The sequence below is a fragment of the Coenobita brevimanus genome, chromosome 86, assembly GCF_032717465.1.
Source record: "Coenobita brevimanus isolate Jiangsu-jjx chromosome 86, ASM3271746v2, whole genome shotgun sequence".
Lineage (NCBI taxonomy): Eukaryota > Metazoa > Arthropoda > Malacostraca > Decapoda > Coenobitidae > Coenobita > Coenobita brevimanus.
Window position 1 is genome coordinate 5,699,598 of NC_137039.1, and position 27,944 is coordinate 5,727,541.

The window sequence follows — 27,944 nt, forward strand, 5'->3', positions numbered from 1 at the left end:
ACTTTCGCGGGTTTGTTTACAGCTCAACTGGCTAACATCGTGAAGATATTTAGCGGTTTAGCAATTTAGCAGTTTAGCATCTGCACTATTCTAGCAAGCTAACGTACATGATCACTAGTGAACTGTCTGCTTACCTTCTGAAAGGCAATCATGACCACTTTGCATGCAATCCATTCAAAACTAGCAAAGCAATCATACTGGAGAGATGCTGGCTAGTGAAACTACCAAGTCATCAAAACAGACTTTCGTCACGTATGGATATTCAGTAACCCTAATTAGGTCAGTTACTTTTGTGACATTTTGTGAGTTTTGAGTACATGTTGAGTACACCGCTTCCCGTCCGATCAGCGAAGTTAAGCAACGTTGGGTCTGGTTAGTACTTGGATGGGTGACCGCCTGGGAACACCAGATGCTGTTGGCATCCCTACGTGTCAAGTGGGGTTGGTGGAGGATTAGTGCCCCTCCCTGTAAAACAATTACTCTAAGCCCTTGGCCACCCTGTCTGGGATACATGGCGTCTGGCAATGAATGAATGAATGAATATATGCAGCAGATATTAAAACACACAAGTTCAAGAACACAAAGCATTCACGGTTTGTTTTCAGCTCAACTGGCCAATACCGTCAAGGGGTTTAGCGGTTTAGCAACTAAGCAGTTTAGTGTCTAGCGTACACCCTACTCTAGCAAGCCAACATGCTCACTGGTGAACTGTCTGCTAACCTTCTGAAAGGAAATCATAACCACTTTGCTTGCCATCCACTTACTAACTAGCAAAGCAGTCATACTGGAGAGATGCTGGCAAGCGAACCTGACAAGTCATCAGAATTGATTTTTGTTGCATATGGAAATTCAATCACCCTCATATGGTTGGCTTCTCTTAGTGACATTTTGTTTCATGCCTGACAAGAGTATCATAGAAGTGAACAGTCTTATTGTACCAACTGCGAAAAACAGGAAAAACAGTTGTAACGTTAAACAGTACTGCCTGAAGTTACAGCTTCACTATTTCAGCCAAGTGAAGTACTTTATCAATGTCTATGCAACTCAGGGCACACCCAATTACAGTATTTTGTTATGAAAATAGGATAAAATTCACTGATTAGCATAACTGATGCAATATCTGAAATAGCAGTGCCTGACAGGCATTCATATCAGCGTTCGCCATTTCTGCTGTATTCTTAGCAGACGAAGCGATCAGAATGATTGACAACGTTCACTTTCTGCATCTCTGCTGCCTAAGCAAAGCTCTCATGATCGGCAATGGGGATCATTTAGGCCATAACGTCCAAATTGGTTAGGTTAGGTTAGGTTAGGTTGTAAAGTCATTTGCCATTTTGGACGTTACGGCCGAAACGACCAGAATCCTAAGGTGTAGGTGAGAGTTTGGTGTGGGTGTAGTTAAGGAAGTAGGAGTGGGAAGAGTCAGGCTAGGGAACTGATAATCCGCTTATTATAATCCCTTCAGCCCAGCAATGTATTTTATAGGGTAGTTTATTCATGCTCACCATATGATTTTATTCAGTTCAGGAAACATGTACTGAGGAGGTTAATGTGGGCTGTATCAAATGCCCCAAGTCTGAATATCGCCTGTGTTCAGTTAAAACGATTGCCAAGTTAAAGTTGCATAAAGTGTGGTATAAGCAATTCAATGGATGGTACTGAGGACCATTTACTGTATGAGAGTGACAGTGAAACAGTGATGATGACCGTGGTGATGACTTCCAGTGATGCTTCAGGACTTGGGGGAAGTAGTGATGAATTCTCAGGATTTGAAGATGCGTGAAATTTTCACCATGTCAGTAATGTGAAGTGAATATAGGTTTTAGGTGATCATGACAGATGCAACCATGGAAAATTTAGGATCAATGGTGCTGTACACCTTTAGTCTTGCACTGACGATGTTTGGATGAATAAATTGTTTGAGATGTTTCATGTCCTTAAGTGATGATATTTATATAGAACAACCAAATACATTTTGATGTTTTTGGCATATAATAATGCCACTGGGTACTCCACAACTGACTGATGTAAATGTTTCAGAGGCGAGCGAATGTTGCATGTGGTGTGTACATGTGCGTGTGTGTGTGTACCATAGCGACTAGGAGGCAGCAGTGTTAAGACCAAAAATGGATGTTTTCACAGTACAGGTAACTCGCACGGAACACGAGGGTTTCGTTCCTACCGTGCAGCGATACGGGCGAAATCGCGTATATTTAAACTACTCCGTATTTTCCTCCCTAGACCCCCCAAATGTGTTGTTTTGCTGTTATCTGTCACTGGTAATCACTAGAAAGCACTTTAAGTGGTTAGAAGGTTTATTTAATGTTATAACTCACAAATACAGTACTCCAGAGCAAAACTTCAACACACAAATACTGTACGTAAACACAAGGAAACATTCCGACACCGATCATAGGTAATCATATAAATCAGGTTAACTGGTACCAGTGCTTTATTTAATGCTTTATCTTTTTTGAGTGCTTTAACTTACAAGTACATACCAGAACAGTACATATTTAACTTAGAAATGCAGTACTGTGGAAAAGCTGTACAGCAAGTCTTTAACGAACAAACAAAAAAGGCAATATTCCGACGCCGATCATGGGTAATCATATAAATCAGGATAACTGGTTACAAGGCTTTATTTAATGCTTTAATTGCTTACAAGTACATACCAGAACAGTAAATATTTAACTTACAAATACAGTACTGTAGAAAAGCAGTACAGTAAGAGTTTAACGAACAAACAAAAAAGGCAATATTCCGATGCCGATCATGGGTAATCATATAATTCGGGTTAACTGGTTACAAGGCTTTATTTAATGATTTAACTTTATTTAAGTGCTTACAAGTACAGTACATACGAAAACAGTAAATATTTAACTTACAAATACTGTACAGTACTGTGGAAAAAACGAACAAATAAAAAAGGCAATATTCTGACGCCTATCAGGTAAACTGGTTATAAGACTTTATTTCTTGCTTTAACGTTATTTAATAGTACTTTAAGTTGCACATAAACTTACCAGAACAGTACAGTACAGTACTGTAAATATTTAACTTACAAATACTGTACGGTGGAAAATTGTCAGCATTCCTACACCTTCTTCGGAGTTGGCTTATAACCAGAAGTGGATGGCTGGGGCTCTGAAGACTCTGGTGCTGAAGGGGTTCCTGATAAAGGTGCTGAAGGTGTTGAAGACGAAGGTTGGGAATCTGCTGGAGCCATGGGACATCGTGACTTAAGGAACATCGTGATAGGGAGCTGTTTCCTCTGCCTCTTCATCTGGTCATACAGCTCCTTGTATGCTTGCATCCCTTCGTCAATAATCCTTTTAAATTTAATACTTCGGTCCATGTTAGGGTCATTCTCTATGGCAATATCCTGGAGAATACGGGCTTGGCTGAAAGAGTGGGCAAAGGAATCCAGGGTCCACCCACTAGGGGAAGCTTGTTCCTCGTCATCGTCATGACTATCTTCATCTTCCTCAGAAGACCTGACAAGCTCCTGAAGGTCGTCATCTGTCAGTTCTTGCCGGTGCTCGTTTATATGCTCTTCAACCTCCTCCTCCAGCATGTCAGAGAAACCCTCGCCTCTGACACTCCTAGCCAAATCGACGATCTTTTTTATTTCAGGACCGACCTCGGGGAAGCCCTTGAAATCCTTCACGACCTCGGGCCACAAAGGCCTCCAGCAGGCATTTATAGTTTCACACTTCAGACTTCGGCATGCTTCGTCGATGTACGTGATGCAGTCTGAAATCTTGAACTGCTTCCAACATTCAGTAAGTTCAGCATTGAGGTCGTCGTCGATGAATTCTCGAATCCTGGCAAAGGTCAAACGGGTGTAGGCTGCCTTGAACACTGCTATTATCCCTTGGTCAAGGGGCTGCAGTATCGAAGTCGTGTTTGGCGGAAGGAAAAGAACCTGAACATTCTCATTCACGTCCATGAGGGATTGTGGGTGGCCTGGGGCATTGTCAATAATCAGCAGGACCTCGAAGGGCAACTTCTTGCTCTCGAGGTAGACCTTGACATCCGAGACGAAATAGCGCTCAAGCCATTCTGTGCTGATAAGGCCCGTCACCCAGGCCTTTTTATTGAACATGTAGTGTACAGGAAGGCGGTTCAGGTTCTTCCCCTTTAGTGCCCGAGGTCTCTGCGTTCTGTAGACAGCTGTTGCTTTAAGCATATGTCCTGCAGCACTGGCACAAAACATGACGGTGATCCTGTCTTTCCAGGCCTTGAACCCTGGTGCCTGTTTTGCTTTTTTCTGGATATAAGTCCTGTTGGGCATCTTTTTCCAGAACAGGCCCGTTTCATCAATATTGAACACCTGTTCTGGAAGGTAGCCTTTCTCCATGATGATCTCCTGCAGCTCCTTCGGGAATTCTTGGGCGGCGCCTGTGTCAGCAGAGGCAGCCTCACCAGTAATCTTGATATTCTTAAGGTTGAAGCGCCTCTTGAAATTTGCCACCCACCCAGGGCTGGCAGTAAACTCCTTTTGATTCTCCACAGGAAGTTCAGCCTGAAAAGACACGTAGAGAGATTTAGCCTTCTCAGACAATGTGGCGCCGTCCACAGGAACTCTGCGTTGAACCATATTCTCCAGCCAGAGACTCAGAGCCTTTTCTGTCTTCACCAGGGCTTTGTCCCTGGGGAAAAAGCACACTTTCGCTGTTGTGGTGAGGGTCAAGTCAGAGTAGGCCTTACGAATCTCCTTCTCCTTGGCTCTAATTGTGCGAATGCTGGACTCGTTTCGTCCCACTGCACGTGCTGCACTACTCACAGACATACCTGACCTTAACTGATCTAAAACTTTCACTTTCTCAGCAACTGTCAGAGCACTACGAGACCTTTTAGGCTTACCATCCTCAACAGCACTGTTAGATGATCGCTTAGGCATTATTCACAGAGCAAAGGAGTCGGAGCACGGGATAACGTCCTACTGTACTCGGGAATGTCTCACTCACTGACAGGGTTGCCAAGTCGCACCATGCTCTGCCCGTGGAAACCCACCTGAAAACCAGCCCAAAAGTAGCCCAACACCAATAATTATTTTAAAAATCCTCTTATTATGCAAAATTAGTGTTTTATATTAATAAGAGAAAATCCTCTCTACTGCAGCAGTGCTTGCTGGCAACGAAAATTGGGATAAAACAAAACTCTCTCCGGAGTCTCCGCACTGGCTGCATCCACTGGTCCCTGTGGGAGTATTAGGGGGTCTCTCTCCGCCATATGTTTAAACGCTCTCTCTCTCCCTCAGTAGGTCCCGCCTAGATCGTTACATAATCAAAACAAACCGCGCGCTGCGGTGACGTTCGAGGATTTGATCTTTCAAAGGCCTCTTCTGCGTTAATTTGTAGTTTTCATAATGGTTCTTTAATCTTATGTTGTCTTATATGTATCCCAGCCCTTACCGTGTATAATTGCGAGCGCGTTCCGTGAGATCGTGTTCCGTGCGAGTTACCTGTACTCGAATGTTTTGAGATGGATGTCTGTTTTTAGCAAATTCTGGTAAGAGAAATATGCATTTTTAATTGTTGATGCTGCAAGGAAAACAGCTGACAGTAAGGGAGTGATACTGGGAGAAGAGGGTAGAGACAGTTGTCTAGCGCTTGGGATGCAGCAGTGTTGCTAAGGGATAGTTTCACCATTCTCGACATGTTTTGAGATGAATGTCTGTTTTTAGTAAATTGTGATCAGTGATGAATGTATTTTTAACTGTTGATGCTGCAGGGGAAACATCGCTGACAGTGAGGAAGTGATACTGAGAGGAAGGGGTAGAGACTGCTGTCTAGCGACTGGGAGGCAGCAGTGTTACTAAGGTGTAACAATGGATGTTTTCACCATACTCAGTATGTTTTGAAATGAATGTTTATAGTAAATTATGATCAATGAAGCATGCATTTTTAATTGTTGATGCTGCAAGGCAAACATAGCTGACAGTGAAGGAGTGATACTGGGAGAAGAGAGTAAAAACAGCTGTCTATCCTGTTCCCAAGCAGCCTTGCTATATTGAACTTTGGTTGTAAAACATTGTAATTTGTGTATTTACAAGTGCTACCTTTTTATATTATTTGTGAAGGTAATTACAGGTTAGTTAGAGTGCATGATTAATGATGGTAGTAGTCTGATATTGTGCTTGAGTCAAGGCAATGTGAGGAAATTCGTAACAGGTGTGGAATATGACGGGGTTCTTTTAGGATAAATGAATTGATGTGAACATTCACTGTACTTTATGTTTTTGTCAGTGAATGAAAGAATAGAGTTTATTGACTTCATTTGTGGTTTTAAATTCATCAAATATTAAAAACAGTGTTGATATTAGTTTACTGATACATATTTATCAACAAAGTTGAGATGGCCTCGTGGTTTGAAGTCACGTTTTGTTAAGACGGGGTTTTGTTTTCTCTTTTCCTGTATCATTTTTTGTACATAAAAGAAGAAACTAAAGGATGATGAGCAGTACTGAATAGATTCTGAAAGGTGAGTGTGTATCTAAGTGATAGTGGCTCAAATCAGTCACGTTTTGTCAAGAAGGGGCATTGTTTTCTTTTCCTGTACCATTCTTTGTATATAAAAAAATGAAACCAAAGGCTGATGATCAGTAATGAATAGATTCTGAAAGGTGTGTATCTGTGTGGTAATGGCTCTTATCAAGAAACCTTACTGCAGTCTTGGTTGGGGCAAACTTTTTTTTCACACAACTGCCCTGCCAGAATTAGGGTGCGTCTTTCACAATGCTGCGTCTTACATGCCGCGAAATACGGTACATTACACCCGTTTCCACTTTATACTACTATTTACATATTTACGGGCCTTATTTATTACACTGAGCATCAAAATATCACATCTATATACACTCGCTAGGAATGTTTCGACTTAGAATATATGTATGCACTTACATAATAATTTTCCACTTACAATACACCCGTTTCCACTTTATACTACTATTTACATATTTACGGGCCTTATAATTACACTGAGCATCTGTATGTCGCATTTTTTCCTGAGTATGAGCGTCATATCGCATTCACACCATATTAATACTGCATCAAGGTGTGATATTCACTGAAACAAGGGTCAATGCAGAGACCCACGTTACACTCAACGCACTCATAGCGGGTGTCTTTTCTCTGAGTGGTGGGTCTCACACGGGAATTACCACACACGACACCTGCGTTGGGGCCTTGGTCTATTTGGCTGGGGAGGTATAGGAGTGGGAAAATGGCGGGCAAAAATTCTCAGGGGAGTCTGGGCAGTAGGGGTAGTGCATGTGCGTTGTTGGGTTCTCTCGACCGCATACTGGGCTATAATCTCATGGCCAAGCTCCCTCAAACCCTTCAAAGGTTTCCTGCACTCCTGTTGTCATGGCGTGCAGGTGGTGGCAATTGAGGGCAGTTATATCGGGCAGGTGAAAGAAGTGCTTCTTGTACTACTTCATTGTGGTCCTGGCACACTCGACAGAGGATAACATGGAGTCCGACTGGTCCATCAGCCACATGTTGACGTTATAATCCAGCACACACTCGGGTTTCCAGATGCGGCGCCTCCTCTCGCTACGGTAATCCACGGACTTTGTACGGTGCATCAATGGGCGGTGAACCGTGGACAAGAGGCAGACTTCTCTGTTGTGGTTCCACACTGTAGCTAGGATGTTGTTAGCCTTGAAGAAAACCACCTCATTTTTTTCTAGTTTCCGCCCCACCTTGACCATGTGACGCCGATTCACCTTGACAGTACCACAGAGTCCCATGTCATGCACGTGTAGATAACGAGCGAGAAGAGGGCTAGTGTACCAGTTATCCAGGTAGAGGACATGACCATGATGAAGGTACTCTTCAATCATTGTCTTTACCACTGCTCCAGACAGTCCAATACTCTGATATTCTATTATGTCTGTCTGTGCACCAGTGTACAAGACTATGTCTTGCACATAACCAGTCCTACAATCAAACATAACAAAGATCTTGAACCCAAAACGGTGCCTTTTGCTGGGTACATACTGGCAAAAAGAAATATTGTCTCTCCACAACATGAGACTCTCATCTATGACAAGGTCTCTATAGGGATAAAATGAGGAACGGAATGTTTGCCGTAGGTGAGCAAAAACCAACCTAATTCGCCTCATCTTATCAGTGTCATTTGCATTGGCAAAATCATCAGGATCGTAAAAGTGGAGGCGGCTTAGAATTTGCTGATACCGATTACGGCTCATGATCTTGCCAAATACAGGTGTCTGCATGATAGGGTTCGTTGTCCAGTATGCTGGAATTCAGTTTTTACATAAAATACCCATAAAAAGTACCAAGGCAAAAAATACAAACATCTCTGCCAGGGAGACAGTGTAATCGTAAATGATCAAATGCCGGCTCCTTGTGCCCAGTCGTTCACTCTCATGGCGCTGGCTGCTAGCAAAACGGTTGGTTTGTTCCACAATCTGCTCCACAAAACCCTCACCGAAAAACAGGTGGAAAAAATCCAGCCTGGTGGAGCAACGGTGAATCCCAGGAGCCATGCAGCGCGCGCCCCTGCTCAGTGAAGGGGTGAATGATGGGAGAGAAATCACTGCCATCTTCCCAATTCCAACTCACATTAGCCTCGCCCCCATTGTCCCCATTGTCAGGGTGGGGAGGAGATGCTGGTGGAGGAGGTTGGGGAGGAGTGTGGAGGGCTTCCCCACTCACACTCCTCTTCCCTCAGCCTTTACCCTTCCCCTTTCCCTTACCCTTACGGCCTTGGGGAACATCAGGGGGTTGTGGAGAGTAAGTCTGGGAATATTGGGGAGCATAAGACGTGCCGGGGAGTGGCTCCATCTCATCTCCCCGCTCCATCACCACACCACATGATTCACCACGCACCCTCACTGCCCCACGTGATACGCTCCGCTGCCTCGCACCACCACATGAGAGTGATGACTCACTCCCGCCACTCTCACTTTCAGTGACCGCCCCTACACTTTCAATTTCACTCCCCACTCCCTCCACGCCACTTCTGCCCTCCCCAAATAAAATACTAGGCCCTTACCTCATAGAACGGTGTGCTGTGCGCTCGGGGCCGCGATGAGTGATGATCTCGTGGCCGTACCACGTGGCAGCACGTCCCACGGCTCCGTCCTCGTCCTCGGTTTCGGCCTCCACATCACGTAGGGGCTGCAGTGAGGTGATTGCATGATGTTTTGTTGCAGGCGGGCCCATTCTTATGGCACGATAAGTGACGTAGCGCTGCTTCCTCGGGGACAGGACCTCCTCATCGCTGCTGCTACTTGCCTCCTCCTCTGGTTGTACATAATCCTTGTCTGCCATCTCATCATCGAGGGGCGAATCACTGTTGCCTGTGAACGCGTCCAGGGCTGCTTGAATTTGCTCCTCTGAGAGACCTCTGTGCGCCATGTCTGACCTGGGTCACCGCTAACAGGTGAGTGACCGAGCCGAGGTTGAGCGCAGGTCACGCGGGGTCGCCGAGTGTTCCCGCCCGGTGGCAGGTAAGGGAAGGTCTCCCGACCCTGCGTACCCAAAATCAAGCATGAGATTTGAAAATTGTGCAAATTATGAACCTTGCAATAGACGAGTTTCAAGTCAAAATTTTTTTGAAATTAGATACTTCTATGGGTAAAAGATACACAGAAAATAACTATGTCAACCATTATTTCCAAAAGAAATGTGCAGAAACATGAAAAAATAATAGATAAAGTAGCCGAAAAATCACGTGACTCTGAAACGGCCTGTGATTGGCCGTGACGTCACTACTCACACTGAGGCAGCATAGTCTGCTTTGTTTACGTTTAGCCAGCATACACTGTGTTTATTTCTGACCTCTAAGAATGTCCAATGACAGAGGAATAATTGCTAATGTTTCGTCCCAATGTGTAAGTGCACTGACAAAAGCACAGTAGGGAAATTATTCCTCTGTATACTAGCCAATAACAATAAACGAAAACAGTGGTGGCTGACTGCTCGTTGGAAGTTCCCAGTGCTGGAATGCAGTCTTTACTGTTGTGAAAATATTATATTCTTCACCATATAAGTTCATGCATACCTAATTATCTGAAATTCAGTAAAAAAAACTACGCTTAATTTAACTATTAATAGAATATTATGAGTCAGAGCGAAAATGTTCTAAGGTTAGTGGGTATTTCTACTTTAGATCACCAACATGCCTTGACAGACTTATATTTTGCACAGATACTGATTTAAAGTGCAAATAAATGCACTTGTATGTTAAATTAATATTTATACAAAGCAGATGTCTGCCAAGGAAAGCTGTTGAGCTAAAAGAGAAACACTTCCGCTAATTTTAGCGCGTTTTCGCGTGAATCTGGATTTTTTAAAAGGTAAAATTAAATACAAAAATTTGACTAGATTTCAGGTAATTAGGTGAGTATGAACCTCTATGGTAATAAAATCTATAATACCAATTAAAACGTGCCAATTAATTCGGTGTTGATTCGGTAAATGACCACCGATTCGGTATTTCATCACACTCCCCTGAAGTATTGTACTGTAGTTCAGGGTCACTGAAACTGTTTTTTTCAGAAAACTAATAATGAAGTTATCAAATATATGAGCATAATACTATTATAAACTTATACAACTGATTCTGTACGGCATACATTTAACACTTTCCACCTCATGAGGTACGAGCACCGCTCGGGCATGGTGTAGCTGTAAGCTACATCTGGTCAATTTCACCACAATTTACTTACCTAACAGGTACCATCCATTTACACCATGAAAAGTATTCCTTCACAACATACCTGAAGGGGATAGTTCGGATCTACGGTGGCCATGCAGGTACAACTATCATATCTTACTGGTAAAGTATTGTGTGATGGATTGGAGCGTCGTCTGCAGTGTGAATGCTGACGTCATCGCCAACATGGCGGCTCCTTCCCTCCAGCCGCAAAGAATTAAAGTTATCACGTCTTGTTCAGTGCAAATGATAAATTAAATCAAAAGATACATATACCGTAAGTTTTTAAGTACATGGCAGAGTGCACTGGCCATGTTTACCCAGAACCAGCAACACGTCTATTGCGCGACGTACCAGTACGTCGACGGGACTGGCTGTTACAAAACGTTGTGACGTACCCATACGTCGACGGGATGCCTCGGGTTAAGATTTTTTTCTGAACAGTTTTCCAGTCACCACAAATTCAAATTTTTTCACTCCTGAAATGATACTGGAGAGAACTTAAAACTATTTACCCCATTCATCAAACTTGTTTTTCTTCACTCCTTAATGAATTAAACAGTGTCAGATGACATCAACTGAGTCAACTGTTTACCACATTAAGCACACTAGAAACTCTTCCCTACGCAATGATGTAATAGGTGTCTGATGAGACTGCTTCTCAGAGAAAACTGTTTACCACACTGATCACACTTGAAATTCTTCACCCCTGAATGAATTAACAGGTGTTGAGTGAGATTACGCTTCTCTGTAAATTGTTTACCACATTCATCACACTTGAAATTCTTCACTCCTGAATGAATTAATAGGTGTTTGTTGAGAGTATCTTTCCGTGTAAATTGTTTACCACATTCATCACACTTGAAATTCTTCACTCCTGAATGAATTACTAGGTGTTTGGTGAGACTACCCTTCTGTGCAAATTGTTTACCACATTCATCACACTTGAAATTCTTCACTCCTGAATGAATTAAAAGGTGTTGAGCGAGATCACGCTTCTGTGTAAATTGTTTACCACATTCATCACACTTGAAATTCTTCACTCCTGAATGAATTAATAGGTGTTTGTTGAGAGTATCTTTCCGTGTAAATTGTTTACCACATTCATCACACTTGAAATTCTTCACTCCTGAATGAATTAGTAGGTGTTTGGTGAGACTACCTTTCTCTGTAAATTGTTTACCACATTCATCACACTTGAAATTCTTCACTCCTGAATGAATTAAAAGGTGTTGAGTGAGACTACACTTCATTGCAAATAGTTTACCACATTCATCACACTTGAAATTCTTAACTCCTGAATGAATTAACAGGTGTTGCGTGAGATTACACTTCATTGCAAATAGTTTACCACATTCATCACACTTGAAATTCTTCACTCCTGAATGAATTAATAGGTGTTTGGTGAGATCACACTTCACTGTAAATTGTTTATCACATTCATCACACTTGAAGTTCTTCACTCCTGAATGAATTAAAAGGTGTCGAGTGAGATTACGCTTCTCTGCAAATTGTTTACCACATTCATCACACTTGAAATTCTTCACTCCAGAATGAATTAATAGGTGTCTGGTGAGAGTATCCTTCTCTGTAAATTGTTTACCACATTCATCACACTTGAAATTCTTCACTCCTGAATGAATTAATAGGTGTTTGATGAGACTAACTTTCTGTGTAAATTGTTTACCACATTCATCACACTTGAAATTCTTCACTCCTGAATGAATTAAAAGGTGTCGAGTGAGATTACGCTTCTCTGCAAATTGTTTACCACATTCATCACACTTGAAATTCTTCACTCCAGAATGAATTAATAGGTGTCTGGTGAGAGTATCCTTCTCTGTAAATTGTTTACCACATTCATCACACTTGAAATTCTTCACTCCTGAATGAATTAATAGGTGTTTGATGAGACTAACTTTCTGTGTAAATTGTTTACCACATTCATCACACTTGAAATTCTTCACTCCTGAATGAATTAATAGGTGTCTGGTGAGATTACGCTTATCTGTAAATTGTTTACCACATTCATCACACTTGAAATTCTTCACTCCTGAATGAATTAATAGGTGTCTGGTGAGAGTACCCTTCTCTGTAAATTGTTTACCACATTCATCACACTTGAAATTCTTCACTCCTGAATGAATTAATAGGTGTCTGGTGAGAGTACCCTTCTCTGTAAATCGTTTATCACATTCATCACACTTGAAATTCTTCACTCCTGAATGAATTAATAGGTGCTGAGTGAGATCACTCTTCTGAGAAAACAGTTTACCACATTCATCACACTTGAAATTCTTCACTCCTGAATGAATAACTGCATGTTGGGTAAGACTGTTCTTAAAAGGAAATGCTTTACCATACTCTAAACATCTGAACTGCTCAACTTCAGCTAAGGACACTGTGTCCAGGACAGTCTCATTGTCACTGAGGAATATTTTGTCACCCACCTCACACTCTGACTGTTCTTCCTTTACCACCTCCAATATTTTGTCACCCACCTCACACTCTGACTGTACATCTGGTTCTTCCTTTACCACCTCCATTATTTTGTCACCCACCTCACACTCTGACTGTACATCTGGTTCTTCCTTTACCACCTCCAATATTTTGTCACCCACCTCACACTCTGACTGTACATCTGGTTCTTCCTTTACCACCTCCAATATTTTGTAACTCACCTCATATTCTAACTTTACATTTGGTTCTTCCTTTGCCACCTCCATTATATCATTCCTTCCACCTCTCTCAACTTCCACAATACTTCAGTTACTCTACCTTGGTGTTAATCTTACTGTCTACCACCAACAGGATGACTTACCCTCATTGTACCCATGCTCAGTCATCAGATGCTCCCATTACAATGAACAGTGTCAAAAATTCATCACTATTACTGGATAATAATAGTACATATATAAAATGGATAAAATTTCTAACACATAAAAAATGGATAAAATTTCAACACAGACTATTATTCCTTCAACCCTTTGGCCACGACCTATCATTTCTCGGTCATTCCCCTGGTTGCGGCCTAAGTCCCTAAAAAATTGTGCTAATTATATTGTTACTTTTCCAATGGGAAATGACTGTGAAGTTCTAATTTTTTTAGTGTGATAATGGTAAAAAATGCACATTTCTCTACGAAAAAACTTTAAGGCTATAAGAAAAAAATGCAAAAATTAATTTTTGCAATTGTGTGATTTTGCAATAATGAGGGAATTATTTATGACAAGCAAGGTTTTCACTTGTATATCTACACTTGACACATGTACAGTACACTGTCTGCTGGCACATACAGAGAAATCAAAACTAACCATATTTGTGCAAGAACATTGTAATTTTCTGAGAAAAAAATGAAAAATAATTAATTTGTGCTATTCTCTAATTTTGCTATAATGACAAGATATTTACTTCAAACAAGGTTTTTCACTTGTATATATACACTAGACACATGTATACTGTTTGTTGGCACATAAAAGAAATCAAAACCTACTGTATTTAGAGAAAAACAACAGACGTGTAGATGGAAATGTGTTTTTTTCGGCTGTGGACTGTGGTTGCCTGACTTGCCACAAAGAATAATTGGTAGGGGGACCACAGTCACCTAACACGGCCAAAGGATTAAATATTGCTAACACGTGAATGCTTCTGAACCGTAACTTTAAACATACAGGCCATCACTGCTGAGTCAAGCCGTCAATTCAGGCATATTACCACCATCTTCCTTACTTCAAATGCTGTTACCCATTGTTTCTGCTGTAAAAGATACTGCAAAGGATACCACACCAGGTATATAATCCAAATCAGCTTTGTGGAGAGAAAAAAAAAAAAATCTTCCACAGGACACTACATGGATAATAACCCATAATTTGTTGGCTGAGGTACCTCTTGTTGGATGTGCTAACACAACATAAGATGTGCCCTCAGTCCTGTTTTGTACTTATCATCCATTACTCAGGCAGTGACGACAGTGTTTATGACTGTTTTACTGCTCTGACTCCAGCTGTGAACCTGGAACAACAGCCGCCATTAGACCAGCATTTCCATGAAGTTAATTACATGGTCCAGTGAACCCTAATTTTGCATGGAGCTCATTTATACTGACAAAAAAGAAAAAAAAATGTTCAGGTTCATTTTAATGGTTATTCAATTTGCAAAGCAATAAAAGACATATAGAAATGTATATTAAAACAGCTAAAGAAAAAATACTGTGTCTTTGTCTTACTAGAGGCTTGTTTGCAAATCTGTGTACAACATGAACTTTTATAAAAATATATAATTTAACATTTAATATCACTTTACTGTTTCATTCATGACCAATACATCTTTAACCCTTAAAATGTGTAATCATCAAGTAACTGCTATATTACTTTTGGAATGTATTCTGAACTTCCTACCACCTCGTTATTGTGCATCAGAGACATGGATAGCATCAACTGTGGCACAGTTTGACAGTAAGCCACACTATACTGGAATCACTCCTGTATTGAAGATAACAAAAACTTTACAGAGCCAAAAGAGGAATCTTTGGGAATATTTATAATTCAATTTTCCCCAATACCAAAACAAGGGGATTCTTAACCTTTTTTTTTCTGTGCAGATTTCACTTACACAATGCATGGTACAACCTAGGAATACATTATAGCCATGCAAAACAATGGTTTACAGTACAACACTTTATAAAGGCAGAGGCAGAAACATAAACATGAAGATTTGAGTCTTGGCACAGTCATTACCTTTTAGCAGGGGTCAACATCAGCTCCTCAGATGAACTGACTGCAAGCTGCCTTGTGCATGTCCAGTTGCCCTCTCACCACACACCTGAATCACAGATCACTTCATTACATACACAACGGTAGACTATCTAGTGGACAAGTACTTCATGGTACATCAATGCAACTATGTAATACTTTTATAAGTCATTGATCTGGAATCAACAGATTAATGTGTACATCCTGAGGAAATACAGAAACCAGTAAAGCTTAAATGTAAAGCATTTCTAAAACAAAGATACATACAGCAATTGCAATTACATAATTTAAACAATGACTGAAATTATGAGGTGGTGGCAACAATCATCCACTCACTTGATGTATGGTAGTACTGAACTTCTCCCTTCCCCTTTCTCACTTTATTTCCGTCTGCCTTCCTCTCATCTTACCTCTCCCTTCCCTTTCTGTTACTTTTTATGACTCTTCTTTCCATATCAGGTGGCTCTATGCTCAGTAGGGTAGGTTCATTATAAAACTACTATCTTGGACAAGTAGAGATAGTTAGGACTCAGTATTATGATGTCTGACGAGAAGTTTTAGATCCATCACTTGTATAGTTTTTTGAGGAAATCGATCTAAAGACAAATACAAATATCAGTGACCCATTGAATTTTTTCACAATTTTACTCTGACTTTTGTTTGTATGAAAGCATAGTATATGTGCATTCACTGAGCCTGACTTTTGTCATGTTGCAGGTATGTTACGTTGTGATACATTTCTTGAAAATGCGAAGAACTCGCAATTCTGCAGTGTCAACTTGGACTGGTACAGCCAAAAAGTTCTGCAGTCACCTTTCGCCACTGGATAAAACCGAACCGCCAACACTCTGCCAAGTAATACAGTATTGCTATTATCTGCAGAACAGTCATCCCCATGTAAATGATTACGCTACTGCTAAGATGACAGCAAAGGATGTCATCGACATCTGGGGGGCAGTCAACCCATGGCTTACCCTGCATGGGGGAGGCGGTGGCTGAATCGGTAGAGAGGCGGCTTGCAGTCCTAATGGACCCAGGATCTAATCTCGGCTGGGGCAGGGAACAGTTTAAGGATTTGAATTTCCTAAAAGCAGACTTTCCTGATCTACCAGATGATCCGCCGACATGTCGTAAAAGTCTATCTATCTATAGCCCGACGCCCTAATCCTGCAAAAGGGTGGCCGCAGACAAAACGCCTCCAAGTCACTCTGTCACCCACCATTTGACTGCCCTCCCCCCAACTCACCCCCCCCTCCCTCATATACCTCTCAACTCCATCCCTCCACTTCATCCTCGGTCTGCCTCTCCCTCTCCCTCCCTCCACCTCACCTACATACACCCTCTTAGTCAGTCTTTCATTCTTCATTCTCTTCACATGTCCAAACCATGACATTTGGACATGTCGTAAAAGTACCCCCGCTAATACCAATACACCAGTCCTGTATGACACAGCCCTAGCACGTATTCAATATGGATGGTGGGTGTTAGAGCCAAAGTGGTGACATGTGGAGGTGTAGGAGGACTACTGGGCCTTGGGATAGGCAACTGCCCCCAAGAAATAGGCCCTGAGCCTTTGCCCAGAGTCGGGGGGGGGGGGGGAGGTCAACAGAGTGTGCTTCAAGAAAGCAAAGGCCATCAACAGGAAATCTCTTCCTACAGTTCAGGAACAGAAACTGAAAGCAAAGTTAGATAAGCTTTTTGATATTTCCGCCTGTATATGTGAATTGCCTGTCCGTAACTGTGATGACAAATCTGTGAAGTGCAGCAAAGAAAACTGTCAAGTCCAGCATATTGTCTGCACTTGTCCTCCTAGAAAGAAGGTGAATATTTTCTCTGATTTATAATTGGTTCTATGTGTGCATTATTCAGCTGAATCCCATTGGGCATGCAATATAATGCACATATTTCTTCTTTCTGGTTCCTATACAGGACAGGCAATACCTAGATGATCAGAGAGCTAAAGTGGGGACCAAAGGCTCTTTCCAGTTGGGCCCTGTTGATAGAGCCGACTCAAGGAGATGCCAAAAAAATGGCAGTTGATGTCGAAAGACTCAAGAGACAGGCTGAAAAGCACAGGGAAGCTGATGTGGTAGCTTCTACGACCACGTCTGCCCATGTTCTCGAAAGTGATATGGAAGAATTAGGACAAGGGAAAAATATGAATAACATATATTTTCCAATAAACATGTGACGTATTTCATACTTCCACCCACTTAATGTAGTGGTTTTGTCTTTAGGGTAGCTCTACACTGAGTGGCAAGCTAAATTTCATTCATTCATTCATTGACAGACGCCATGTATCCCAAACGGGGTGGCCAACGGCTTAGAGTTAATTGTTTTACATGGAGGGGCACTAATCCTCCACCAACCCCACTTGACACGTAGGGAGAACGTTATGCCAACAGCATCTGGTGTTCCCAGGCGGTCACCCATCCAAGTACTAACCAGACCCAACGCAAGCTAAATGATTTCCTGTAAACCAGGAAAGCATTTACAATGCTGGGTGGTAACCTTATAACCAATCAACACGTGTTCCCTACATGGCAATAAGTTAAAAATGGAGGGTTAGTGCCCCTCCTCGGAAAACAATCAGCTAATAATACGAACAAGAAGCCTCAGACCAGGACTGACCAAAAGGTAATGACTAAGGACCGAACAAAGGACATGGTACGGATAGTTACTTGGAATGTAAGGGGTGTAAATGATGAGGTGAAAGAGAGATTGTCTAGGTGCTTGTGGGAGCAAAAGTGGATGTATGTGGAGAAACTGAAACTAAATGGCGAGGTGAGAGTGTCAAAGAATGGGAGTATGGCTGGGGAATATGTGCGGGAGTAGGTGAGAATGAGAGAGCAAAAGAAGAAGTGTGTATTGGTGTAAGTAACAGATGAAAGGAGAATATAAGAAAGTATGGATCAGTTGGCTTTAGCGTTTGTGTGGGTAAGATTGAGAGTTGGACTAAAAATGTGGACGATTGTGTGCATGTATGCGCCAACGCAAGATCATGCAAGGAGAGAGAGAGAGGAGTTCTGGACAAACATGGATGCATACTTGGAAATGTTTGAAAGGAATGAGAAAGTGTTTTTGCTTGGAGATACGAATGGAAAAGTAGGGAATGTTAAGGTGGATGGAGTGGTTGGTGAGTGGGGTGTGCCTGCAGAGATGGATGAGAATGGCAGTGCTTTAGTGGACATTTGTGCTGCAAGGGGGTTGGTTAGAGTCAATACCCTCTTCAGGCACAAAATGATCCATAGGTACATGTGGCAAGTGATAAGAAGGGTGGGTGGTGAACTGAAAGAACGGAAGGCGATGACTGGTTACGTATGTTTGGATGAAAGGATGAGGTGTGTAATGGATGCAAGAGTATACAGAAGCTGGGGAAGTGGACTTTCTGACCACAGAATCAAGGTCCAAAGGAAATGGAGAGATAGAAGAAGGGAAGGATAGGTGGAAGTAGTGCATATAAGGAGAGTGGAAAAATTACAAGAGGAGGGAAAAAAAGCAGAATTTAAGAGGGAAGTAGAGATGCCATTGCGTAAATATGGATTCGAGCAGATGCGGGATGTGGAAGGTGTGTGCAAGATAGTCACAGAAGAAATCTGTGCTGCATGGGAGGTGGTGTGTGGGTTGAAGAGAAGACAAAAGGGGGTGCAGGGAACAGCATGGTGGAATGAAGAGGTGAGGGAGGCTGTGGCACAAAAGAAGAAAGCATAGAGTGAGTGGATGAGAAACACTGGCGTGGAAGAAGCTGAGAGACGCAAGAGAAAGTTACATGCAGAGAGGACAAGAGAGGTGAAAAGATTAGGAAGAGAGGGTAAGAAGAGAGTGGATGAGGAATTTGGGAGGACTTTGAGTGTAAATTGGAGGGAATGTAAGAAAATGTTCTGGAAAGAGGTAAAGAGAGTTAGACAGTGTGCCAATGAAGTTAGCTGGGGAGTGAAAGATATAAATAGAAGATTTTTTTTTTTTTTAATGTGAGGAAGAAGGAACGAAAGGCCGCAAGACCGCAAAATTGTTCCTTCCAAGAAAAAAACAAAATACAAGAGAGAGCGAAAATCAAGATCCGGTCATTTCATTTCGAGATGTCTGGAGTGACACACTGCATTTGAAAGACTGATCATAGGAAACAGGAAATACAGACAGAGGGAGACAGTTCCAGAGTTGACCTGTTGCATAAATGATGGACTGGGAGTAACGGTTAACTCTTGCTTTAGGGAGCTGGACAGAAAAGGGATGAGAGTTTGTTGCTAGACGGGTGCTACGCGCCTGTCGTAGAGGTGGAAGAATGCATGCAGACGGTTCAGAGGAGTAGTGACCATTGAAGTAGTGACAGAAAAGAGATAAAGATGCAACACTGCTGCGAAGAGACAGAGGTTGAAGGGAGTCAGTAAGAGAAGGAGAGTTAATGAGATGAAAAACGTTTGACTCCACTCTATTCAGAAAAGCTGTATGTGGGGAGATTCCCCACACGAGAGTTGTACTCCACACAGGGGTGGATAAAACCCATGTATAGAGTCAACAATTATGAAGAGGTAAAGAAGGAAAGGAGTCGGGTTAGCACACCCAATCTCTTGGAAGCAGATTTTACAAGAGATGTAATATGATCTTTCCAAGATATGTCCCGAGTAAATGAAACCCAGAGCATGTTCGAGGATGATGCAGGATTAAGCTGAATATTATTAAACATTAGTGGGTATGCCTGTGGAAGATTCTGTCGAGTTGATAGGTGTAAAAACTGAGTCTTTGATGCATTAAAAACAACCAGATTATTTTTACCTCAGAGATACGAGCCAAGTCAGACATTACGTGTGCCATTGCCTCATTCCTTGTTTGTTGAAGTAACTGCTGAGATGGACATTGCGGGAACCAAATGGAAAGGTGAAGGTTGGAGTCATCAGCGTATGAGTGGATAGGGTTAGATGTACAGCTTAGAAGGTCATTGATGAATAAATGGAAGAGAGTTGGTGATAGGACAGAGCCCTGAAGAACACCACTGTTAATAGATCTTGGAGAACGATGGCCGTCTACAACAGCGGCTATAGAACGACCAGAAAGGAAGCTAGCGATGAAGGCACAGACAGAAAGATAGAAACCGTATGAGGGCAGTTTTGAAATTAAAGATTTATGCCAGACTCAATCGAAAGCCTTTCAGATGTCAAGTGCAATGGCAAAGCTTTTGCCAAAGTCCCAAAAGGAGGATGACCAAGAGTCTGAAACATAGGTGAGAAGATTGCCAGTGGAATGTCCCTGACAGAACCCATACTGACGATCAGAAAGAAGGTTGTGATAGGAAAGATGCTTTAAAATTTTTCTGTTAAGAACTGACTCAATAACTTTTGAGATACAGGATGTTAAAGCAATTGGACGACAGTTAGAGGGTTGGGAATGGCCACCCTTCTTTGGGACTGGTTGATGAGAGCAAACTTCCAGCAAGAAAGAAAGGTACAAGTTTTTTTTTTTTTTTTTTTTTTTTTTTTTTTTAAATGCGAGGAAGAAGGAACCAAAGGCCATGAGCCCGCAGTAACAGTTCCCTCCAAGAGAAAAACAAAACACAATAGAGAGCCAAATTCAAGATCCGATCATTTTGAGATGCCTGGACACACTGAGTTTGAAAGACTGGAGATCATAGGCAGCAGGAAATACAGATAGAGGGAGACAGTTCCAGAGCTGACCTGTTGCATAAATGAAAGACTGGGAGTAACGGTTAACTCTTGCATTAGAGAGTTGGACAGAAAAGGGATGAGAGTTTGCTGCCAGACGGGTGCTACGCGCCCGTCGTAGAGGTGGAGGAATGCAAGCAGACAGTTCAGAGGAGCAGTGACCATTAAAGTAGCGATAGAAAAGAGATAAAAATGCAACAGTGCGGCGAAGAGACAGAGGTTGAAGGGAGTCAGTAAGAGGAGGAGAGTTAATGAGACGAAAAGCCTTTGACTCCACCCTATTGAGAAGAGCTGTATGTGGGGAGCCTCCCCACACATGAGAGTTGTACTCCACACAGGGGCGGATAAAACCCCTGTATAGAGTCAACAATTGTGCAGGGGTAAAGAAAGAGCGGAGTCGGCTTAGCACACCCAATCTCTTGGAAGCAGATTTTACAAGAGATGTAATATGATCTTTCCAAGATAAGTCCTAAGTAAATGAAACCCCAAGCATGTTCAAGGATGATGCAGAATTAAGCTGAATATTATTAAACATTAATGGGTATACCTGTGGAAGATTTTGTTGGGTTGATAGGTGTAAGAACTGAGTCTTAGATGCATTAAAGACAACCATATTATTTTTACCCCAGTCAGAGATAGAAGCCAAGTCAGACATTAGGTGTGCCATAGCCTCATCCCTTGTTTCTTGAAGTAACTGTTGAGATGGGCATTGCGGGAACCGAATGGAAAGGTGAAGGGTGGAGTCATCAGCGTATGAGTGGATAGGGTTAGATGTACAGCTTAGAAGATCATTGATGAATAAAAGGAAGAGAGTTGCTGATAGGACTGAGCCCTGAGGAACACCACTGTTGATAGATCTAGGAGAAGAACGATGGCCGTCTACAACAGCGGCTATAGAACGACCAGAAAGGAAGCTAGTGATGAAGGCACAGATAGAAGGATAGAAACCGTAGGAGGGCAGTTTGGAAATTAAAGATTTATGCCAGACTCGATCAAAAGCCTTTGAGATGTCAAGTGCAATGGCAAAGCTTTCGCTAAAGTCCCGAAAGGAGGATGACCAAGAGTCTGCAAGGTAGGTGAGAAGATCGCCAGTGGAGCGTCCCTGACGGAACCCATACTGACGATTGGAAAGAAGGTTGTGATAGGAAAGATGCCTTAAAATTTTTCTATTAAGAATTGACTTGAAAACTTTTGAAATACAGGACGTTAAAGCAATTGGACGATAGTTGGAGGGTTGGGAGTGGTCACCCTTCTTTGGGACTGGCTGAATGAGAGCAAACTTCCAGCAAGAAGGAAAGGTACAAGTTGACAGACAAAGGCGAAAGAGTTTGCCTAGGCAGGGTGTAAGCACAGAAGCACAGTTCTTGAGAACAACAGGAGGGACCCCATCAGGCCCATATGCCTTGTTAGTACTGAGGCCAGTGATGGCAGAAAATACATCAACTGAAGAAATTTTAATGTCACCCATGAGGAAGTCAGAGGGGAGAAGTGATGGAGGAACAGCACCGGAATCGTCTAAGGTGGAATTGGAGGAGAAAGTCTGTGCGAAGAGATCTGCTTTATCAGTAGAAGAAATAGCTACAGAACCATCAGAGTAGAAAAGAGGAGGGAAGGATGATGAGGTAAAGTTGTTAGAAAGATTTTTGGCAAGGTGCCAGAAGGAGCGGGAAGAATTCGAGTTGGAGAGTTGAGAGCATTTAGTATGGATGAAATTATTTTTAGTAGAGCGAAGAACAGACTTAGCACGATTCTGGGCAGAAACGTAAAGATGATGTGATTCAGGGGTGGGTTGGCTCCGGTACCTTTTGTAGGCCTTCTCCTTGTTACGGACAGCATTAGAACAAGCGTGATTAAACCAAGGCTTTCTTGCGTTAGTCAAAGGATATGAGAAAGGAATGTATGCTTCCATGCCCGAGAGAATAACCTCCGTAATGCGCAAGGCACACTCAGATGGCTCACGGCCATGGAAGCAATAATCATTCCAGGGAAAATCAAAGAAGTACTGCCTGAGGGCCTCCCAGTTCGCGGCTCCAAAATGCCACAGACGACGTTTCCCTGGAGGGTCCACAGGCCGTACCGGAGTGATAGGACAGGTTAAGGTAATAAGGTTGTGATCGGAGGAGCCCAACGGAGAGAAAAGATTAACAGAGTAAGCAGAAGGATTAGTTGTGAGGAAGAGGTCAAGTATGTTGGAGCTCTCTCCAAGGCGGTCAGGGATACAGGTAGGGTGCTGTACAAGCTGCTCTAGGTCATTAAGGATAGAAAAGATGTAGGCTTGTTCACCAGGTGGATCTGTGAAAGGAGAGGAGAGCCAAAGGTGGTGGTGAACATTGAAATCTCCAAGAATGGAGATTTCAGAGAAAGGAGAAATGGACAGAATGTGTTCCATCGTAGAAGTAAGATAGTCGAAAAATTTTTGATAGTCAGTAGAATTAGGGGATAAGTAAACAGCACAGATATATTTAGTCAGAGAATGACAGGAAAGCCGAAGCCAGAGTGTGGAGAATTCAGAAGAATCGAGTTCAGGAACACGAGAGCAAGATAAGTCGTTGCATATGTATACACAACAGCCACCTTTGGCTTTGAAATGAGTATAGAGAAAGTAGGAGGATACAGAAAAGGGTTTGCTGTCGGTTGCCTCAGACAGCTGAGTCTCCGTCAGAAAAAGAAGGTGAGGTTTAGAGGAGGAGAGGTGTTGCTCAACAGAGCGAAAGTTAGATGAAAGGCCGCGAATGTTGCAGAAATGAAGAAGAAGAGAGTCAGACAGTGGTTCCAAGCACCTCGAGTCGTCACTGGGAGAGGGGCAGATGGCGAGGGCATTTATGGTCCCCCCCCCGGGGACTCCGAGACCATTTTTTTTGAATTTTGAATAGGAAGTGTAGTGTGTACTGTGCATGTAGTTTGGTGAAGATAGAGAAATTTGTACTGGAGAGCATGCTGGCCTACTCTCTGTGTAACTGAGACACTGAAAAAGTTCAGCAAAGGGGGATGGTCAGGAACTAGTCCTGAGGGCTGATGAAACGGGAGCTCCAGCACTCCCTGTTGGGAGAAAAAGGCAAAAGAGTTTGCCTAGGCAAAGTGTAAGCACAGAAACACAGTTCTTGAGAACAACAGGAGGGACTCCATCAGGCCCATATGCCTTATTAATATTGAGGCCTGTGATGGCAGAAAATACATCAGCTGAAGAAATTTTAATGTCAGCCATGAGGAAGTCAAAAAGGGGATGTGATGGAGGAACAGTACCGGAATCGTCTAAGGTGGAATTGGAGGAGAAAGTCTGAGTGAAGAGATCTGCTTTATCAGTAGAAGAAATAGCTACAGAGCCACCAGAGTAGAAAAGAGGAAGGAAGGATGATGAGGTAATGTTGTTAGAAAGGTTTTTGGCAAGGTGTCAGTAGGAGCGGGAAGAATTCGAGTTAGAGAGTTGAGAGCATTTAGTACGGATGAAGAACAGACTTAGCAAGAATCCGGGCAGAAACGTATAGAAGATGTGATTCAGGGGTGGGTTGGCTCTGGTAACTTTTATAGGCCCTCTCCTTCTTGCGGACAGCATTAGAACAAGCATGATTAAACCAAGGCTTTCTTGCATTAGTCAAAGGATATGAGAAAGGAATGGATGCTTCCATGCCCGAGAGAATAACCTCCGTAATGAGCAAGGCACACCCAGATGTCTCCTGGCCCTGGAAGCAATAATCATTCCAGGGAAAATTAAAGAAATACTGCCTGAGGGCCTCCCAATCCGCAGCTCCAAAGTGCCACAGACAACGTTTCATTGGAGGGTCCGCAGGCTGTACCGGAGCGATAGGACAGGTTAAGGTGATAAGGTCGTGATCGGAGGAGCCCAAAGGAGAGAAAAGATTAACAGTGTAAGCAGAAGGATTAGTTGTAAGGAAGAGGTCAAGTATGATGGAGCTCTCTCCAAAGCGGTCAGGGATACGGGTAGGGTGCTGTACAAGCAGCTCTAGGTCATTAAGGATAGAAAAGGTGTAGGCTTGTTCACCAGGTGGATCAGTGAAAGCAAAGGAGAGCCAAAGGTGGTGGTGAACATTGAAATCTCCTAGAATGGAGATTTCAGAGAAAGGAGAAATGGATAGAATGCGTTCCATCGTAGAAGTAAGATAGTCAAAGAATTTGTGATAGTCAGTAGAATTAAGAGATAAGTAAACAGCGTAGATATATTTAGTCAGAGAATGACAGGAAAACCAAAACCAGAGTGTAGAAAATGCAGAAGAATCGAGTTCAGGAACACAAGAGCAAGATAAGTTGTTGCATATATAAACACAACAGTCACCTTTGGCTTTCAAATGAGTATATTGAAAGCAGGAGGATACAGAAAAGAGTCTGCTGTCAGTTGCCTCAGACAGCTGAGTCTCAGTTAGAAAAAGAAGGTGAGGTCTAAAGGAGATGTGGTGTTCAAGAGAGCGAAAGTTAGAGGAAAGGCCAAGAATGTTGCAGAAATGAAGAAGAGAGTCAGACAGTGGTTCCAGGCATCTTGAGTCGTCACCGGGAGAGGGGCGGAAGGTGGGGGCATTTAGGGTCCCCCCCCCCTGGGGACTCCAGGGCCACGTGTTTTGCTGCCATGATTATTTTTTTTTTACATTTTGGAGAAGGAAGTGTGGTGTGTACTGTGCATGTAGTTTGGTGTTGATAGTTAAACTTGTATTGGAGAGCATGCTGGCCTACTCTCTGTGTTACTGAGACACTGAAAAAGTTCAGCAAAGGGGGATGGTTGGGACCTAGTCCCGAGGGCTGATGAAATGGGAGCTCCAGCTATCCCTGTCATCAGCTTTCCATCCACCTTGGGTATACGGCCCTGCTCGACTGGTGCTACAGTCTACTCCTGTAGTAGAGAAGGGAGAAAAAGTGAGCAGATGGAGAGAACAGTTTAAAGAACTGTTGAACATAGAGAATGAAAGTATGCAAGTGTAAGTGGCTAGGGAATGGCTAGGAGATAGAAGGATGTGAGAAGAGAGGAAAAAATCAGTAAAATGGAAGTTGTGGAACCAATGAAGAAAGTCAAAATGGGGAAAGCCCCAGGAACTGATGGAGTGTGTGGTGCATTGCTGAAGCATGGGGGAGAGCCAGTAGTAGAATGGATGTGGAAGATGTGCACATTGGCCTGGGAGGAAAGTAGAGTCCCAGAGATTGGAAGTCAGGTATAATTATTCCCCTGCAGAAAGGAAAAGGGGAAAAAGAAGTATGTGGTAATCATAGGGGCATTTGTCTTCTTAGTGTAATAGGAAAAGTGTATGGTAGGATACTTATTGACACAGTTAGGGAAATAACAGAGGAATCAGTTGGAGAAGAACAGGGAGGTTTTAAGAAGGGAAGAGGATGTGTAGATCAGATATTCATTCTTAGATCTTTAGTGGAAAAGTTTCTCAAAAAGGGAAAGAAGTTGTATGCTGCCTTCATGCATTTGGAGAAAGCATATGACAGGGTGGATAAAAAAGGATTATGGAAAGTATTAACGCTTTTGCTCACGATAAGTTTTAATAAGTTTCACATTCCACAACACATCGCCTTTCTCCCCATCCCCCGACACCTGCAACGTGCTCCAAAAAAGTGTATTCGTGGCTTATTTTCACCACCCAAACATATTTATTTTGCCACAAAACCCACATATTGCTATTCGTCAATGTTTGTTCTACATGATAAGGGAAAAAAACACACACACACAAACACTATACGAATGTTACAGAGGTGTGAATAAACATTCAAGAACATTCATCTCACTTCCCAACATCGTAACTTGAATGTTCACAAATCTATCTCTACATGTTATACCATCATTAGAAAGAGAATTTTATTAGCTTTCGAATGGGATCGTCGGCATTTTGATACGAGGTATGGTTTTTGAGTAATAAGCGAAAAAGTGAAACCTTCTGACTGACACCAGATTTTTTATTCATGGAGCTCTAGCAAAAAACTTTCCTTGGCAATGTTAGTTTTTTTTTTTTTTTTATCATTGTATGCAGAATTTTATGGGCTTTCATTTAAGACCAGAACTTTTCTCCTATGCCTCATAGTTTTCGAGAAAAAAAAAAAAAAACTACTGTGTACTCACCAGGACGCTGAACCAAAGTCAGCTGTGGTCACTTACGTTATTTTCCCATAGTGCACAACATGTTTATGCTTGCTAGGTATGTTTTTTTTTTTTTTTTCAGTTTTATTCTAAATACTATTATAAAATAACATCTGGTTTTCTTTATAGTCCTCTCAGAAACCACACATGAAAACTACATCTGTTGCTTGCAACTGAAACTGAAGCTGTACTTATTTCCCTGTCATTTGTGTTGATGTAAAGAACAATATATATAAATGTGTAAATATACTGACATAAAGACAGGTAAACAGATAAATCAAAACAGAAAAAATCACTTACTTCTCCAGTGGCGTCGCTCCTCCTGCAGGACCAGGTGGGTTTGGAGGTGAGAAGTTTTGTACTGTGTGTGTGTGTGTGTGTGTGTGTGTGTGTGTGTGTGTGTGTGTGTGTGTGTGTGCGCGCGCGTGCGTGTGTGCGCGCGCGCGTGCATGTGTGCGTGCGTGCATGCGTGCGTGCATGCGTGTGTGTGTGTGTGTGTGTGTGTGTGTGTGTGTGTATTTACCTATTTGTAGTATACAGGAATTGAGCAATGCTCGTGTTGTCCTGTCTCCATATCCACATTTATCAAGTCTACCTTTACACACATGAATGTTTTTCTCATGCACCACCTCTTTGTCTAAGTCGTTCCAAATATTTAAGTATTTACCTAATATACCTAATTGTGATATACACGGAATGTACTAAGCTCGTGGGTTTCCGTCGCTGTTTCTCAATAAGTCGAATTTAACTTTAAAC

The 27,944-nt window shown here is 42.3% G+C and overlaps 1 protein-coding gene and 1 pseudogene across 1 annotated transcript in view; one reads left to right on the forward strand and one right to left on the reverse strand.

Moving 5' to 3' along the window:
- The first annotated feature begins 302 nt into the window (after positions 1-302).
- Positions 303-421, forward strand: LOC145410857 (5S ribosomal RNA; annotated as a pseudogene).
- A 7,017-nt stretch (positions 422-7,438) lies between these two features.
- Positions 7,439-27,944, reverse strand: part of LOC145410736 (uncharacterized) — a 34,292-nt gene continuing 13,786 nt past the window's right edge. Inside the window, exons 3-8 of the mRNA XM_080280841.1 lie at positions 12,363-13,122; positions 11,322-11,942; positions 10,042-10,049; positions 9,111-9,384; positions 8,208-8,242; positions 7,439-7,562 (exon numbers count right to left, since the gene is read on the reverse strand). Of these exons, the coding sequence (XP_080136967.1) occupies positions 7,439-7,562; positions 8,208-8,242; positions 9,111-9,384; positions 10,042-10,049; positions 11,322-11,942; positions 12,363-13,122 (1,822 nt within the window). The remainder of the gene's footprint in view (positions 7,563-8,207; positions 8,243-9,110; positions 9,385-10,041; positions 10,050-11,321; positions 11,943-12,362; positions 13,123-27,944) is intronic.